Source organism: Ceratotherium simum, chromosome 11 (genome assembly GCF_057802395.1).
Source record: "Ceratotherium simum simum isolate JZ-2026a chromosome 11, ASM5780239v1, whole genome shotgun sequence".
NCBI classification, from domain to species: Eukaryota; Metazoa; Chordata; class Mammalia; order Perissodactyla; family Rhinocerotidae; genus Ceratotherium; species Ceratotherium simum.
In genome coordinates, this window is record NC_141910.1 from 38959206 (window position 1) to 38977219 (window position 18014).

The 18014-nt window shown below is 36.9% G+C and overlaps 1 protein-coding gene across 1 annotated transcript in view; it reads left to right on the plus strand.

The window, feature by feature from the left end:
• The window catches only part of LRPPRC (leucine rich pentatricopeptide repeat containing), a 104463-nt gene extending 87792 nt beyond the window's left edge, over window positions 1–16671 (plus strand). Inside the window, exons 31-38 of the mRNA XM_004436705.3 lie at window positions 1576–1664; window positions 5526–5730; window positions 7708–7847; window positions 7978–8093; window positions 10535–10609; window positions 12403–12487; window positions 14410–14552; window positions 16513–16671. Of these exons, the coding sequence (XP_004436762.1) occupies window positions 1576–1664; window positions 5526–5730; window positions 7708–7847; window positions 7978–8093; window positions 10535–10609; window positions 12403–12487; window positions 14410–14552; window positions 16513–16569 (910 nt within the window). The 3' untranslated portion in view covers window positions 16570–16671. The remainder of the gene's footprint in view (window positions 1–1575; window positions 1665–5525; window positions 5731–7707; window positions 7848–7977; window positions 8094–10534; window positions 10610–12402; window positions 12488–14409; window positions 14553–16512) is intronic.
• The last annotated feature ends 1343 nt before the right edge of the window (window positions 16672–18014 follow it).

Here is an 18014-nt window from a genome sequence, read left to right on the forward strand (position 1 = left end):
TTGCCAATTTGGAATACATTTTGGTTGTTATTGGTCAGTTTCTACGTATCTAAAATATATATGTTCAGTATATAATCTGGGGAGAATTTGTTTCTTGCTATTTATGCCCACTTTCATATTTGTTTTGAATAGGCAGCTTCTTGAGATAGGAACAGATTATTGAAAGAAAATATTCTGTGTTTTGAGGTTTTCGAAAGGTTTATAAGTGTAAACATTGTCAGTTAAAAGAGAAGTTGTGTTACTTCATGGTTTTAATGAATATTAGGTAGTATTTTCAAGTAAACATGGTATAATACATGTAATAATGTTTGCATAAGAAGTGAGCTTTTTTTAGTAGTGTTTACTGTTTATTTAATCATGCTAAAGATTGAGAAAGTAAATCCTTTATTTTATGCAGTTTATAGTCTCGTGCACGAGTTGTTGACTTAAGAGCTTTGACAGATGGGACAAAGGAAAAAAGTCACACTGAGCAATGGGTGCTTTGGTGGGATTAAGAGGATCGGTCGGGGGATAAGAAAATCCTGTACCGCCCAGGACTACAGGGGCGAACCTCAGAGGCTGAAAGTGACTGAGAGCGTGGGCATGTCACGGTGTCTTTGGAGGATTTTCTTGGGATTGATGAGAATAATTTCGCAGTCACCCTGCTTTCCTCGCAATCTGCTCAGCTTAGATGTTCATGTCGGCGGGCCGAGGCTGGCAGCAAGATCATCACTGAGCTTGATAAGGCAAATGGCAGCAACTGCTTTTGCTCCTTTGACCTGTGGAGATTTCCTAATCCGGAGATGAATGCTGGGGGCATTAAGGATGCTGAAATTTCATCACGGGAGATGTGCAAACAATGTAGCAAACAGAAATCATCTCTGGCGAGGGTGTTTTTCTTTTTTTTTTATCCTGTAGGTTTTAGTGATAAATAAAGCGATTTGTTGCTCTTGAGTTTTAAAAAGTTGGGGGGTGAGGTTCGTTTCGAATTTAAGGCTGAGACAAGATTGTTGTGGGAAATTTTTAATTTTATTGTAACAGTGGTTTTAGTTCTGTAGTATGTTCACCTTTAAAAACTGTACCTATCTAGATGACAGAAATTTGAAAATTAATCAACCAAATGATATGGTGTTAGTAATATGCGTTAGTTTATATTTAAAATATACAGTGCTGAAAATAAATGTTTCATTTTTGTTGCCGAAAGAATAGTTTTACATTTTATAATTATGGTGAATGTAGAAAAAAGAGGAAAAAGTATCCAGCTTAGGATACAGCAGAACAATACAGGGCATGCAGTTATTTTAGTCATCTAATATGTCAGCATTCAAGAATCTGAACCGATTGTTTAAAAAAAATCTTGTACTTTGTTTCTTTTGTTGCTCATTTCCAACTTTGTCATCTGTCAGAATGCAAAAAAAAATTATCCTTCTATAACCATTGACAGGATAACACAAAAGCTGTCTTCAGGTCGATATTTTGCAGCAATATTTTTAACATACGAACAGTAGTTTTTATAATTTCACCTTGGTGCTCAACCATTTATTATCGTATCAGAAGCATGTCAGTAATTCCTTTCTAAATGTCTGCTTCTTTTAGTGCTGAGACCCACATCAAGGGCTTCACACTGAACGATGCTGCCAACAGCCTCCTCATCATAACGCAAGTTAGGCGGGATTATTTGAAAGGTATGTCACAATGCTTGACCTTTACGTCACATTAATGCCTCTGCAGATTTTTCTTGTAACGCCCTTCGAATACTTGGATAAAGGAGTCCATTTAGCAAATTACCTGCTTATCAAGAGCCTTTTGTGGTAGCTGAGAGACGTAAATTACTGTACATGCATTTATAATACAGCGTGAATATGAATGTACTTGTCATTTGACCACTTAGTCCAGTTTCCATTCCATTTAACACAAGATGGGTTTTCTTAAGATGAATCACAGCTCTTCAGACATGCAAAATTTGTGTTCCAGAACGAGAGAAAGTACAGGCTTTCAAGTGCGTTAAAATTCACAGCACAAGTCATTTTGCTTTGGAAATTAACATACTTTAGAGCATCTGAAACAATTCCCAGCAGTTGTTTCTTGCGTTTTGTGTTGGTTGTGTGTGAGATAGCAAATGAGTTAAATTGAGTGTTAAATGTGCGGGATCATGCACCAAATGATTATAATATTGATTTTTAAAACTTAATCTAATACTTTTTTAATAGTTCGTAACACCAACAGCAATAAAATATGGTGTTTGTTTGGCGTTTTTAAATTAATATTGAGAGGATAAGACCAGAAGGACGTGGAGATGACTTTGGGGAGGGTTGGGATGGAGGCTGTTTATGGGTTTGCGGAGGGATGGATTTGGATCTAGGGGTCTGTGAATGAGCTCCCGAGGGGAAAAATGATGAATTGCTTAAATTTAGGTAAGCATCATTTCATGTTTAGTTTTACATTTGAATTAGTCAATTCAGTAACACCACAGTTTTGCCAGTACAACAAAACCCACTTAGGAAATCTTTAAGCAAGGTTGAAAAAGCTCTAACTGTTAAATATGTTACCTTGTTTATTCCTCAGTCTGTAATAGTGGTGTTATTCCTCACGTGCATGTTTATAAAACAGAAATCACGTCCCTGAGAGAGAGGTGCTAATTGTGCAGCCTTAACGTTGCCTCTAATACCTAAATGTGCCGGTCTTTAGATGTCTTCCTAATTCATTAGGACTGAGTATGTAAGTGATGATTTCTCCCTTTGCAAAATTTCTACCTCAGCATTCCACAGGAAGGGCCAGACCATCTAGACAGTCTTTTTGGACAGCCTTAAGTCATAATTGAGTGATGTAGGGCTGGTTATTTAAAAGCTTTCATTTTATTTTCAATAAAAAAGGTTTTTTGTCAAGTTGATATTTTATGTAGAAATGATAAACAATTTTAAAACATTGAAAAACTAAACTTGCTCCCCATATAGATAAGCTCATTTTCCTAAATAGCTTATATTTCTGTAGATGTGGAGACAGGAATAAAATACTTTTTTAATTTCAAGGGGTTAATTTCTGAGCTGAATCTGAACTGAATTTAACTTCACTGCTACTGTATGTTAGGTACCCTGTGAAAACTGCAGTAAACTTTATGATATGATTTCACATCTGTTCTTCTCAGCTGTTCAGCTCAATTGGAGATGGGCTAAGAGCAGGAGCCACGAGCTAGCTCACTGTTCCTCCACTACCACTACCCCTCCATCCCCACATGCCACCTCCTGTGCCTCGCCACAAACTAACCTGTTGTTAAAGTGATCGTCGGCGAGGGTGGGCATGGTGTTGGCACTATCTCCATCTCCTTACACGTACACTCCATGGCTGATTAGAGCTCCTGATTTTTAACATTTCTCTTTTTCAGGTTTCTTATTCTCAATCCTATCTAAAGCAGGAAGAAAAACAAAGCCAGTTCAATCTTAATCTAACTTTATAAGCTAATAGTGTTCTGGAATATTAATAGCTGATACATGGCACCATTGCAATATAATCAATATTACAAGTAAATTAGGTGATAGTGTAAAAAGGACTCGGGGGAGGGATGTGGGTGGGTACCATTTTTGGTGTCTCTTAAGTCATAAACTATATAGAAGGCAAGTTCTGCATGGAAATATGATTTAGGTTCCAAGGTCCCATGCTCCTAGTAAAATGATCTGTTCTCCTCGATCCTCCACTCGCTCACGCACACTTGCATCCAGAGATGCAGGCTCCGGGGTGGTCAGATTCTTGGGTTGGTGTCTAGCAATAAGACCGTGGGCAAATTACTTAAACTCTCCATGCCTCAGTTTCTCACCTATAAATTTGGTACTTACCTCAGAAGGGTAGTCTCTTACTACTGTGCCTGGCACGTAGTAATTACTCTACAAGTGTGGTAAAAGCTCCAACAATGCCAGTTACCTGTGGTCACTGTCGTTGTCTTATTTTGGTTATTATTTTGATTCACTGGTGGGAAGATCCTCCCTAGCTGACAGTGTTCTTGCTTAATAAGCATATTCCGAAGTTGATTACCTGTGTATGACCACCAGTTAACAAGATTTTATCAAACTTATTTTCTATAGATTATATTAAGATAGTATAAATAGCATTCTTTTGTCTCCTATATGTACATGTGTATTTATAAAATTTTATTGACTATGCCTTTTTTTTTTTTTTTTTTGTGAGGAAGATCAGCCCTGAGCTAACATCCATGCTAATCATCCCCTTTTTGCTGAGGAAGACCGGCTCTGAGCTAACATCTATTTCCAGTCCTCCTACTTTTTTTTTTTTTTTTTGCCCCAAAGCCCCAGTAGATAGTTGTATGTCATAGTTGCACATCCTTCTAGTTGCTGTATGTGGGACGCGGCCTCAGCATGGCCAGAGAAGCTGTGCGTTGGTGCGCGCCCGGGATCCAAACCTGGGCTGCCAGTAGCGGAGCGCACGCACTTAACCGCTAAGCCACCGGGCCAGCCCGACTATGCCTTTTAAAACTACCTATTTTCCCTTTTCCCAATTTAAGAATCAATTTAATTATAAATTGTTTATTCAGTAATAAACACTGAATTCATTATCTTTTACTGTATCACTTTTAATAGACTGTTTAATTATTACCCTTTCCCCATTCTTCTGTAAAGGATAGACTGATCTTATTTGGAAGGCTGCTTTGAGAGTCTTAGTCTTGTCTGAGTTACGTGGCTTTAATTGCTCTAAAGCCATGAAGGTTTCTTTGGTAGCGATAGTGGTGATTGTTATGCTAAGTATTACCTTTTCCCTCCAATCCACCACTTTATTTAATACAGTGATTTCACTACACTTGCACGAGTCAGTAAATCAGAAGGATATTCCATATTTATCCATAATCAAGTACTTGTAAGGATGATACTTAACAAAAAAAAAACAAAAAACTCCTGTGGCTGTATCCATGAGAATCTGATGAGCTTTATTTTCTTTGAAAAATGAGTGCAAGAAAATATCTACAAGGTATTGAATCATGTGAAATAAATTTGTTAGTGTGAAAGTTGAATGTGACAGTTTGGGTGCTCCTGTATGATCGATCCTGTTTAGATTAAAGAGAGACTTTGTTTTTAAGAAAGAATCTTTGGGATATTAGAAGATCCTGATAATCATGTAATCTTGGAGTGTAATAAAACCTGGGAAAGTATGAATGTGGGTAGAAGTCGCATATTTTTGGAAACTCTTTAATTTTTAAAATTATTTCTTATTTATATTTCTCTGAACTTGTCAACTTCCTTGAAAATAGTCACTAAGTGTTACTCCCGAATGGAACCCACATTCTCTTAGTAGCATTTGTATTTTCTCTGTGACTTAAAGAAGAAATTTCTCTGGTCTCTGATATCTTATAGTCAAATAAATCATTTTTTTTTTTTAGGTTTCTCATAAAGCATTAATATTTTCTGTAGTCTGGAATAAATTATTGATAACTTTTTGTGTATAGCCATCTGGTGCTCATATTTAAAAGCTGGCTTTCAAAATGCATTAAAGTCAGTACCTTTCATATAAGAAAAACTCTGTTGCCTGCTGTTCTGTTGTAGAGGCTCTAACAACGCTAAAAACCGCCTTGGATCTGGAGCAGATACCTTCCAGGATAGCAGTGACCCGCCTTATTCAGGCATGTGCCTTGAAAGGTGATGTGGAAAGCATACAAGAGATTCAGAAGATGGTAAATGGACTCGAAGAGTCCATTGGACTTTCAAATATGGTTTTCATCAATAACATTGCTTTGGCACAAATAAAGAAGTGAGTATTTTCAAGCTTTCTTTTCCTCCAGTGGATACTGGAAGGAGCATTATCTCAAATACCACCTTTTAAAAACTTTTTTAGGCTATTAGAAACCTCAGGAAATACTGATGCCACTTGCTGATTATTCCTTATTAGGGAATAATTATATGTTACAAAATGTATTTTAGCTTTCAATTAAACCTTAGAATAAACAACATTTGTAAAATCTTTCAAATTCGTAAAACTTGCTCCACCGTTGGTAACTTTTCTCATTCATACATGCCAGACCCTTACTGTCAAAACACTTTGTTACAGAGGTGAAAAATGAGTTTATTTGATTGTTAGCAACACTTGAGGGTGACACTCTACTAGAACATGGTGAAACAGAGGGCCCAGCAAGCTTGCTACAAATAGAAATTTCCATTTTCCCCACTCTCCTACTCCTACCCATCCACTCCTGTCGACACACACCCAGAAGAAGGGAGGGAGTTAGAGGTGATTCTTTTACCACCATCTCTAGATTGCTTGTCGAGAATCACCACTGTAGAAGCAAATAAAAACTTGATTTTTATTAACCTCACTAGCACAGTACTTTGCTCAAGTTAAAGATTGATGGAGGTAATTAGAGAATTGACACTTCCTGCTCTTGAAGAAATATATTCTTTAGTAGTTCATCTTACATATGTTTAATGGATCATGATATTAAAATGTAGCGTTTGTTTTTGCAGGGTTTTTTGTTCTTATTTCTTTGGGCAGAGAAGAGTTGTGTTTGTTTCGTTTTTGCCTTTTAAAACTATTTCCCCAAATAGAGCTTTCAACTTTCCTTTTAATAAGAAAATGTGATTATTTTAAATTGGAAGATCAAGGAAATTATCCAAGTAAGATCTGGATGAATTTTAAAATGTTACAATTTTATATGATGTGGAGAATGTTTTTAATCACTATTAAATAATTCTCTAAAACCTGTAAGAAAAATTTATTATAACAGGGTGTTCATTTTTAGTTAGAGAATTCTTATGTTTTAGGTCATAATTTCAAGATAAAATTGATTATTTGGATTTGGAGTGCCATATCATAACTGTAAAGTGTCAGTTAAAGAGTCCCTTAACCAAAAAGATAATCATGAAGATAATTTTTATTCTAACTTGTTAAATAAAGCCATGTAATTGATTTTTTTGAACATAAAGTATGAAGATACTTTTTTCTGAGAATTTTAGTATAAGTTGAATTTTTTTTTTTTCTTGGTGAGCAACATTCACTTGAGGAGTATTAGCTCTGAGCTAACATTGGTGCCAGTCTTCCTCTATTTTGTATGTGGGTTGCTGCCACAGCATGGCTTGACGAGTGGTATAGGTCCACAACTGGATCCGAACCTGTGAACCCAGGCCGCCGAAGTGAAGTGTGCCGGACTTAACCACTACGCCATGGGGCCGGCACAGAATATTTTCTAAGTGTTGTATAATATCTGGAAAAAAAAATTGTCGTGACTGTGGGTTGAGAGACATGAAAATATACCTTTTGAAGACATCATCACATTTTGAAGAATCCTGAGATGTTATATATTATCTTTACTTGATGCAGGAGTGACCAGTTGTAGATTATAAAGCGAAAGTTATAGTACTTAAGCAAGTTTTCATTTTATATCCAAAGAGCTGAAAAATCAAATTAAATATTTAGATATAATATTTTCTTAAGTTATCATCATTAATTCTTCTATACATAGTTGTTTGATCTTGTCTCTAGAGCAGTGTTTTAAAATCAGCACCTACTTCAATTATTGTAGTATAAACCACCTAGTGATTGCTTTTGCTACCTAAATGTGATTGGGTTCAACTTGCATAGTGTTTTTAATCCGGTTAATTATAAATGTATTTCCTTTTTTTCCTTAAGTATTTGTATGTGTGAATCGCAAAGTAAGTTCTCATGCTAAAACTGCCTGCAATATTAACACAAAAGCAAACATTTCTTTATAATTTATTTTCCTTTCTTTTACAGCAATAACATAGATGTTGCAATAGAAAACATTGAAAATATGCTTACTTCAGGGAATCAAACCATGGAACCCCAGTACTTTGGCTTGGCATACTTATTCAGAAAAGTAATAGAGGAGCAGCTGGAACCAGCAGTTGAAAAGAGTAAGTTAGCTCTTCTTGCTAAAGATCATAGAAGCACATTTCTCTCTAGCGAGATTGGGCTCAATTTCTTTGGAGGATGGGTTATAACACTATTTAAACGAAAGATTTTTCTTACCTGTTGTTTTTTCAGTAAGCATCATGGCAGAGAGATTGGCCAATCAGTTTGCAGTTTACAAACCTGTCACCGATCTCTTCCTTCAGCTTGTGGATTCAGGCAAGGTGGATGATGCCAGAGCTCTGCTACAGGTAATGACCCACCACTCGTGGAGCAGTGGGGCTTGTGGCTTGTGAGAAGTAAATTGAGAAATTACTGGACATAGGTGTGTGGTAGGATACCGGAAATGAAGTGTGGTGCTGCTAGCACATTTAAATTCACTGTGAATCAAGGTCGCATGACAAGGACTGGATTGTAAGTTGTAGATTTCTGGTTTTAAAGATGCCAAATCAGGCTAGAAATGTCCTTAGACTTAAGGTGGATTGGGGAAGACGTGTTTTGCTGAAATGATTTAATGACCAATATTTCTGTGCAGATAGGTAATGCAAAACAATTCCTTTGATTTCCTACTTTAATTTCTCTAATGCTCTAAATACTGTGCATCACCATGGCAACACAGTTGGCAAACAAAAAGTAGGAAATGTTTGCTTTTCAAGTACAGCTTCTCACTTGAATACTCAGACATTCTCAGTGCCTTATTCAAGGTTTATTAGGAGTTGAATTTGCTTTCCATTCACTTGGTGTGTCACAGACACGTTAAATGACAAATGCAGGTCTCTGTGGCCCGCACTCTCAGTTAAATTAGCAATCTTCAGGGAAGGAGACAACTGCATTCATGCCATTTTAACAGCACTAAATATAAAGCTGCGCCAAGTGCCAACAGAACGGTGGGTGATCAGAGCTGCCACTGGCAATGTACACAAACAGGCACCGCCAGGGAGCCCCTTCCCAGCAGGTGGCAGTCAAACAGTCACCGTGATCCCGCCAACGGCTGTGTTTGTGTAGACTCCCTGTGTCACATTGAAGCCTGGGACCAATGTCTGAGAGTAAATAGTATTAGTTCACTCACATTTTCTCAAGGTGTAAAACATCCTAAGTCGTAGATCCGGGAGGTGAACCTGTACCCATTTGCTCCGGCTCTAGTTTGGATCCTTCAAGTTCATCTAGTTTGACAGTAGAATCGAAGCCACTTTTAAAAGGAGTTCCTAAGAAATTTCTTCTCTGTGTTAACAGTTTTGTAAAAAGTATAAATTGGCACTGCCTCTAAGGCCTTTTTTACTTTTGTTCCTGGACAGAGCGAAATTCCAGTTAATTGAGAATTTTTTGTTTGTTTGTTTGTTTGTTTAACAGAAAAGGCAACTTAGGGTAGGGATTTCAGGAATCTTCATTATTTTATGTTGCTGCCTTTAGTGTTAAAAGTTCTATCTTGAAAGGAATAAACTCTAATGCTTATCTTTGTGTGTACGTATCTAAGTGTACCTACTAGGGGTATATGTATATCTAATTATACATGTGATAGTATTCATTCAGTTTAAGCACATTATTTTGATAGTTCTTTAGAAAGTGGCACTTGTTCCTTCATCTCCCAGCTTGTTCTGAGCTATAACCTTTCAAGGCTCTTAGAGAACACAACTGACAGCAGCCTAGGGTGGGAGACAGCAGGGATGTTGCCTGCTGCCCTCAGAGCTCCATTTACCCACAGCCGCTTGTCGGGGCTCTGGATGACAGCTGAGTGTTGATGCAACAGCAGCAGTCTTTCCGTTTTCATCCTTCAATAGACAGAGGTTCAGATGATAAACCCTTTACCCATCCTTTACCTGCTTGTCAAACAGTAAAAGATTATTCTCGCTGTAGTGAAGAATACTTTATTCACAGATGTCGAAAACATCAGTTTATAATGTAAATGTTCTGTGTGTCCCCAAAAGTTCTTTTTATCTTATTCATTTTAGTATTGACAGTGTTTTAAATCTTTGAAAAAGGAATGTGCTTTTAGAAACTTAAGAGAATGACATCCATGATGAGTGTAAACTAAAATACTGTCTTGCCATATTTGATTTTACTATAGCATCTAAGATTGGATAGACACTTGATTTATCTGGTCTGTCATATAAACTTTTTTTTTTGAGTTTAACTTTTGTCTCTTTCTCAAGCACTGGCTGTCTGTTGCAATGAAAGCCTTTTATAAAATAGAGAGATTGAAATCAGTCCTTTTGTATGCATAAGTGTAGGTAATTATACTTTAAAGAGAACTTGCTTTGTACATTTTAATTTTTATAAAGAAACGAGCAGTTATCTCCCTGACACCTTATTAAATGTATAATTAACCTTATGATCCCTAGCTCACTTGTGAATGCTTGGCAGTATAATTGGAGAGGAATAGTGTTTCTTTTTTTCCTCTTTCTTTGCAGTCCTAAACCTTATGCTGTGGTTGTTGAAGCATTAGTTTAATTTTTCCCTTTTCTTTTTAAACAAACTTTATACTTGTGATGCCAAGGACAGCATTCACAAAAGCTTAGCATAGCTTGCACTTGTTTTCTTTTTTCTTGCCTTAAAAAATTGGTGGACTATTAGGCCTTCCTGTTGGTAATGATACATTACTGTATTATTGTGAATTTTCTTAATTGGAAATATTCACCTTGGTCTGCTTGTTTATCAAGAACTTTCACTTATTGAATAATGTTTCTGTTTTTAGAGATGTGGTGCAATTGCTGAACAAACCCCAATTTTCGTGGTGTTCTGTATTAGGAGTTCTCGGAGACGAGGAAAGGTACTGTGCTTTACTTGCTGACAAGTCAGTGGTGCTGTAAGCCAGCCTTGTTCAAAGGTATTGAGTGTCACATGAGAGCTTGTTGGTTCAGGACCTTATCTAAAAACACTCTAGAGATTGCAGACTTGCTTGTCTGTGCTTGTTTACTTTTTCAGATGTTGCTACAGAGTCAGTTCTGGCTCCTTAGTTGTACTGGAAATACAAGGGCAAGTTTATGCAGTGAATTCTCTATGCTTGTAGTTGTGCAGTAAGAGCCCCAAGAAAGGGCCCTTAGAAATGGAAGATAAAAATCTTGTTGCTTAGGTCACTTGGTACATTCAACAGTGCAGAAGCACTTACCACTGCAGAGCATCTCCCATCAAGTGGCTACTTTTGACCATTTGTCAGGTATAAACCAACAGGTAGATGAGCCATTTGGCTTTATAACTGTTATGTGCCACAAATTAATGTTCTCATTTTCTAGTTACCTTATTTACGCTAAAAGGTGTGTGTGTGTGTCTGTGTGTAAAATAGGACCTAGTCCTATTTTTTATGTTTTTAAAAAAAGAATAAAAGCATATTTGAAAAAAAATTTTTTTAGATCCAGTTTTACCTGTTGAGCACCAGAAAGCCCATTCTTAGTTTATTTGGGCACATTATGAAGTTTCAAACTTAGTGCCAATAGTAATGTTTGTTTTATGTGAAACATTTAGATTGTTTCCAGGGTGGGAGTTCTGGTTTTCCTTAATCTCCATGCTCTTCCCCGCCATGTACACACACTTTTTTGTTTAATTTACCTGATTGCACTTTTTATCTGTGTCATGTATTTATTTACAACAAATAATTTTTAAGAGTATTTAGTTGCCCTTTCTTTCCTTTCAAAGAGACTATTTTTTAAGATTTGTGATTAAAAAATTTAAGAAATCTAAAAAGCACCTGTCACTTCACATGTGTGGCTGTGCCAGGTACCTACTGCCTTGCTCAGGAGATGGGACAGGAAATGTACAGTAATATATCTGCTTAGAACATTCTGCCCAGGAGACTTTAAATTGCGGGATGTCCTGGAAAGATGCAGGTCCAGGTATAGATTGACTGAATAAACATGCTAAAGAGTGAGTTAGAGTTTTTAAAAATTCCTATTACAGTATCTAGCTCTTTGACATTAGAATAATTAAGCCAGATTTAGCTTTGTTTGGTGAGATGGGAACAGGGCATAAATGTATATAACATCCATCTTTTGATTTATCCAGCAATATTGGAGTGTGTTTGGAAATATTCAGTGGTTATTCATTAGGGGTATGGCGGGTGTGTATTCACTACAGGAAATAAAACCATAACTGTGTCTAGATACCCCCTGAAAGCAATCAAGTAAAAATTCCAGTGAGATCCTTGAAATGCTCTGTTTATATACCGAGTAGGGAAAACTTCGGAATGTTTGACTGAATTCTTCACATTTCATCTAAAAATTTTGGCACCTAGAGATACAGTTATTATGTCTTTTACCCTTTGGGATCACATAACTTCTTGGTATGGTTACCAGTTCACAAAAGAAGCAATCTTTATAATATTTTAGAAAAATATTCATAGAAATATAAATGGCATTCCATTAACTTTTGAAAAATGCTGGTTTGTTTTGGCTATAAATTATTAAATCGACATCAAATACTAAGATATACAGAAGGGAAAATAGTCCATTGAATAGGCAGTTCTGTTGTAATTATTATCAAGATTTTTTGATAGAACACTTATAAATGGACCTTATATTTCACTGTTCTTTTGAGTTGTGGTAATGTTACCTGTATTTAATTTCCTAGGCACCAACTCTGAAATCTTTATTAGAATTGATTCCTGAATTAACTGAAAAGGAAGAAGCATACACTTCCATCATGAAAAGCTATGGTAATAAGTTGAATCTGACTGTATTATTTAAATGATTTAAATATTTGTAGCATAGTCTACTAAGTCTTCAGCTCAAAGGCAGTAATCTTAAATGTCAGATAATTACTTATGATACAATAATTTATTTAGTTTTAGAATATGTTTTAAAACTATATTTAAGAAAAATATGAAATTATTCATGTAACTTGAACATAAAAAAGTATCGTCTTCAGAGGGTATGTTGAGTAGGATCCCAGGCTCCTGGAAAGATTTGGAAGTTCACTTGGATTTACATATTGGGAACCAGTCCAGTCTCCTAAGGCTCTGCCACCTAAAATAGAACATGAAATAGGTGCACACTGGAGACTATTGCTTAACTTGCCTTCTTGCTCCTTCAGTACCCTCCCTGCCTGCCTGCCTTCTCCTTTGAAACAGTAAAGCTTAATTAAAAAGTGGACCCCAAGGTTTTACCTTAAGTCACGGTTGAAATTCCACTCTTTTAAACAATTTGTTCCTTGATTGCCAGGCAATCACATATGAAAGAGAACCAGTCTCAAGTTTCCTCAGTAATTAAGATAAATGTTAGCATTTCTAAGTTGTGATCACCTGTCCATCTGCCACCCACTCATTTGCTCAGTTGGGGGGCGGATATAACTAAAGAATTGCTTTGTTGATTTTATTATTGGCAGGACAACAGACTCAGCCATCGAATTAGTAAATTGGGTCTCCATTTTTCCACCCTTATGAGGGGAACATGATGTATTTTAAAATAGAGCTATAATCACAAACCCTCTCAAAGTTCCATTTGGGGAATTGGCAGATGTTAAATAATAACTAAATAACATGAAATAATGTCAGACAGCACAAAATGACTACTAAATTGTGTGATCCCTCTTGGGAATTGCGAAGGAAAGGAGCAGGGAGATCAGGAAGTAGTGAAAGGGAAGGTGGGAGAGTTTTCTGAGTTTCCTGGAGGATTTGGTCCCTTAGGGAGGGGAACAAAGGATTTACACAGAAGAAATTGACATCACCCAAACTGTGAAGATCTGTTCAACTCCAGTGAGAGCTTGTGAGTGATTCATCTTCATTACCTTTTGGGAGATCCTTGGATTGATCCCTAAACTTCTCACATCCATCCTGGAGCCTCATGTTGGTGCTGCTAGAGGTGGGATTGGTTCTTCGGCGTCAGTGTAGGGTATGAGTTGTTAGGTGCTTAGATATCAATCTAATGCAAAATTAGAGAGTTGGATTACCAACAGCCGTTGTTAGCAGAGCCCTTGTAATCTCAACAAACTTTTAAAAACAAAATTTCTGCGAATCAGCTATAAGTGGACAGCCAGCTAAACTTAACTTCTAGGCTACTTCATCCAGTTAAGTGAAATATTAGTATAACTTGTTCATATTAGATAGATGTGTATATAGTTTTCATGTATATTGATAATGTATATAGATTTTTTTTTTGTCATTGTAGCTAACTATATTCCTCCTATTTGCTTATTTTACAGTAGGAGAATATACTGAAAGTCTTTTTGGTGTTGTTTAGCTGATGATATTGATGTAGATATAGATTTGCACATAACTGACATGCCCCTCACCACAGCAGTCCCCGAATTAGCTTGATTTCAAAGTGTGGTTTTAAGCAGAGGGTTGAATGGTGTGTGCACAGTCTGTTTGAGAACTTCAGTTTGTGGTCACTTTATCATGGGTCTTTTAAAATAGCCATATTTGTCATTTTCCTTCTCTTTCATAGTGAATAATGCTGAAAGAGAAGTGTGGGGAGGGAGTGAGGGAGCTTGTAGATTCTGAATGTGGCTTTTGCTAAAGGTAGTTAAGTATTTGTTTGCCATGGGATAAAGGGATCCAGGAGTCCCTGAACAGCTAAGTGTTTTGGGAAAAGAGGAAGATAGATTGTGTTTATCTATGATTAATATCTTTTCCTTCAGTGTTGGACAATGATGTCGCGTCTGCTAAAGCGCTATATGAAAATTTGACTGCAAAGAATATAAAATTGAATGATCTGTTTCTAAAACGTTATGCAGTTTTTCTGAAGAATGCTGGAGAGTCTGTCCCTTTCACTGAACCCCCTGTGAGTATGTCTTAATTAAGGGGAAAAAATACCTCCACGGATTTATGAATGCTTCATAATAATGTGTAAAAAAATAAGTCGAATACTTAATTACATGTGGATTAAATCTCTGTGAAGAACCCTCAGGGAAGGGCTTCAGGAACTGAACAGCCGTGCCTTGATTTGGCTGTGTGAGAACATAGCCCTCTGGGGCTGAGGTTTAAAGTAGAAGGTCAGTCTCAGACCTTCAGCTATGGATATAAATTTATCAAATGTCCTTGGGGCGGTTCTCTCATCATTTCGACTTGAAATAGGATTTAATGGCCTGTGTTTCAATAGCCAAGTATATTATGTGACCGTTAATTAGTTGTTCATTTTAGATACGTTGGCTTTTATTTCTTCATCTAGGAAATTTTTTTTTATTGAAGTATAGTTGACGTAACATTATGTTAGTTTCAGGTGTACAACATAATGATTCAATATTTGTATGTATTGCAAAAATGATCACCACAGTAAGTCCAGTTAACATCCATCACCATACATAGTTACAATTTTTTTTTTCTTGTGATGAGAACTTGCAAGATCCCCTCTCCTAGCTACTTTCAAATATGCAATACAGCATTGTTAGCTATGGTCACCGTGCTGTGCCTTGTATCCCCATGACTTATTTTATAACTGGAAATTTGTCCCTTTTGACCGCCTTCACCTATTTTGCCCACTTCTCCAACCCCCGCCTCAGGCAACCACCAATCTGTTCTCTATATCCATGAGCTGAGTTTCCTTTGTGTGTTGTTTTTGTTTTTGTTTTTTTTTAGATTACACATGTAAGTGAGATCATAAAGTATTTATCTTTTTCTCTCTGACTTATTTCACTTAGCATAGCCCTCAGGGTCATCCATTTTGTCACAAATGGCAAGATTTCATTCTTTTTTATGGCTAAATAATATTCCGGTGTGTGTGTGTCTTTCTCTCTCTTTCCCTCGCTCTCTCTCTATACACACACACACACACAAACACACCCATATTTTCTTTATCCATTCATCCATTGATGCACATTTAGGTTGTTTCCATCTCTTGGCTATTGTAAGTAATACTGCAATGAACATGGGAGTGCATTTATCTTTTCAAATTAGTTTTTGTTTTCTTTGGATGAATACCCAGAAGTGGAATTGCTGGATCATATGATAGTTCTATTTTTAATTTTACTGGTTTTCATACTGTCTGCACCAATTTTCATTCCCACCAACAGCGCACAAGGGTTCCCTTTTCTCCACATTCTCACCAACACTTGTTATTTCTTGTCTTTTTGATAATAGCCATTCTAACAGTGTGAGGTGATATCTCATTGTGGTTTTGATTTGCATTTCCCTAATGATTAGTGATGTTGAGCATCTTTTCATATGCCTGTTAGCCATGTGTATGTCTTCTTTGGAAAAATTTCTGTTCAGTTCCTTTGCCCATTTTTTAGTTGAATTGTTTGGTTTTTTGCTAATTTTGCTAATATTGAATTGTATGAGTTCTTTATATATTTTGGATATTAACCCCTTATCAGATATATGATTTGCAAGTATCTTTTCTCATTCAGTAGGTTGCCTAGGAAATTTTATTTTATTTTGTTGTGTTTAATAAGAAAAATTGTATGGGCAAAATTTCTTTTTATTGGGTCATTGAACTAAAAAGTCACTGTACCGTGTTTATTTCAAACACCTCAGCCTTCCAAACCCAGGTGTAAATACCTACACGCACATGCCTGCACACAGCACAGGCGCCTGGTGCTAGCTTTAACTCTGAATTTGGGGCCCTTGAACTGGTGATTTCATGAATCAGAAAGGAGTGCTGAAGCTTGAGGGGACAGCAACTGCCGTGGGCCCAGCAGTCTTTGCTACCAGTTTGCAGTACTTTACTATTTTTAAGTTTTGTACCATCACCTCTTGCTGGTAACTTTATCTGTAACTTCCTTCCCTTTCTGTCTCCTTAACAGGAAAGCTTTGAATTTTATGCAAAGCAGCTAAAGGAATTAAGGGAAAACCCTTTGTGAAACAAGCAACCACTACTTTGTTTTGTGTGTACTTGTAATTCTGTGTCTAAAATGTTATTCTTTAATGTATTTGAGAGGACAAAATAAATAAATGAAAAGTTACTTGTTTATGTACTTTTATTTATTCATAATATATGATATGTTCAGCATCTTATTGACAAGAACTGTGTGCACTTAGTTACTAGACTTCTTTGGTTTTGCCTGCAGTATAAATCTACAGCATTTTCTTTGAGGCTCCTGATGTGTGGAGCCATAATTTTTCAGGGTGGTTCTCCCAGTTGACTCTTCAGGTCCCGTGTTCTATTTTGTTTATTATTTTCATAAAAAGGTCCTTCCTTTATTTAAGACTTGCTTGTTAATATTGTTTATCTGAAAAATTTTGGAGCTGGGCAAAATGATGCTCAGTGAGCTTTCTCATGTGTAATGTTCTATTTATAATATAACAGTTCTTTACATGTGTGAAGCCCTGCATGGCTTTCCAGTTTTGTGAAATGTTGGTGCTAGAAGGCATCAAATCCAGCGCTCATCTTTTTCCAGTGAGAAGCAGAGACTCAAAGAGACTGTCGCTTGCCCTTGACCAGGGTGCCGTTTGCCAGCCCTGGAGGCTCCTCGCCATGCTTTCTCTTCCAGCACGGTGGCTTCCGTGAGCCTCTGTTCATGGAAGTCTCTAAAACTGAGTCTTAGTCATGGCTTGGATCGTGAAGTAGAGCAATGCATTTCCTCTCATTTTGGTTTTAGATCTTTGTCAGCACAAGCTACACCCTACACTGGGCTTGTTACTTTATACTCATATCCTATGAATATGTGATTTAATATATGAAGGAGTGAAATCTTGGTTTCTATTCACTTTTATAGAAGTTATCCCTAAATTGACTTTTATGCCTGTTAATATCTATGTTGTAAGTAGTTACTATAAAAGAATTTAAGATGGGTAGTCAAAACAGTTTACCATTCAAAAGTATCTTAATATGTAATATTGGCCTATTTGGGGGTTAGGTAATTAATTTAAAAAAAAGTTTAAAATATTTTATCTGAGAGTTATCCCCATTTGGGTGTATTCCTTGTCCATTTGAAACCAGTGTCTCCTGTTGTGGATTCACTGACGACTTACTTGGTTCCCACTGTTCACCTGATGGGAGACCTTGCCTTGGGGGAGTAAGCCAGCCTCCTGCTGTTTGTGCTGCTAACCTGTGTCTTGTGGGACCAGCCATCCTGCATCTGGAGCCCGCAGATGGCGTAAGAGGGAGGGTCGATGGAGGGAAGCCAAGAAAGAAATGTCATCGTGGCATTGGCCATGCTTTTATTCATCTCTGTTTTGTAGACTTAGCCCTAAGGAATCAGGGGGCTTGGCCAGTTCCAAGTCCAGCCTAGAGTACTTAACGCAGCTTTCCTTTGTGCACTCCTCGGGTGCAGGACCCGTACATGTTGTAGTTTTGATATTGTCT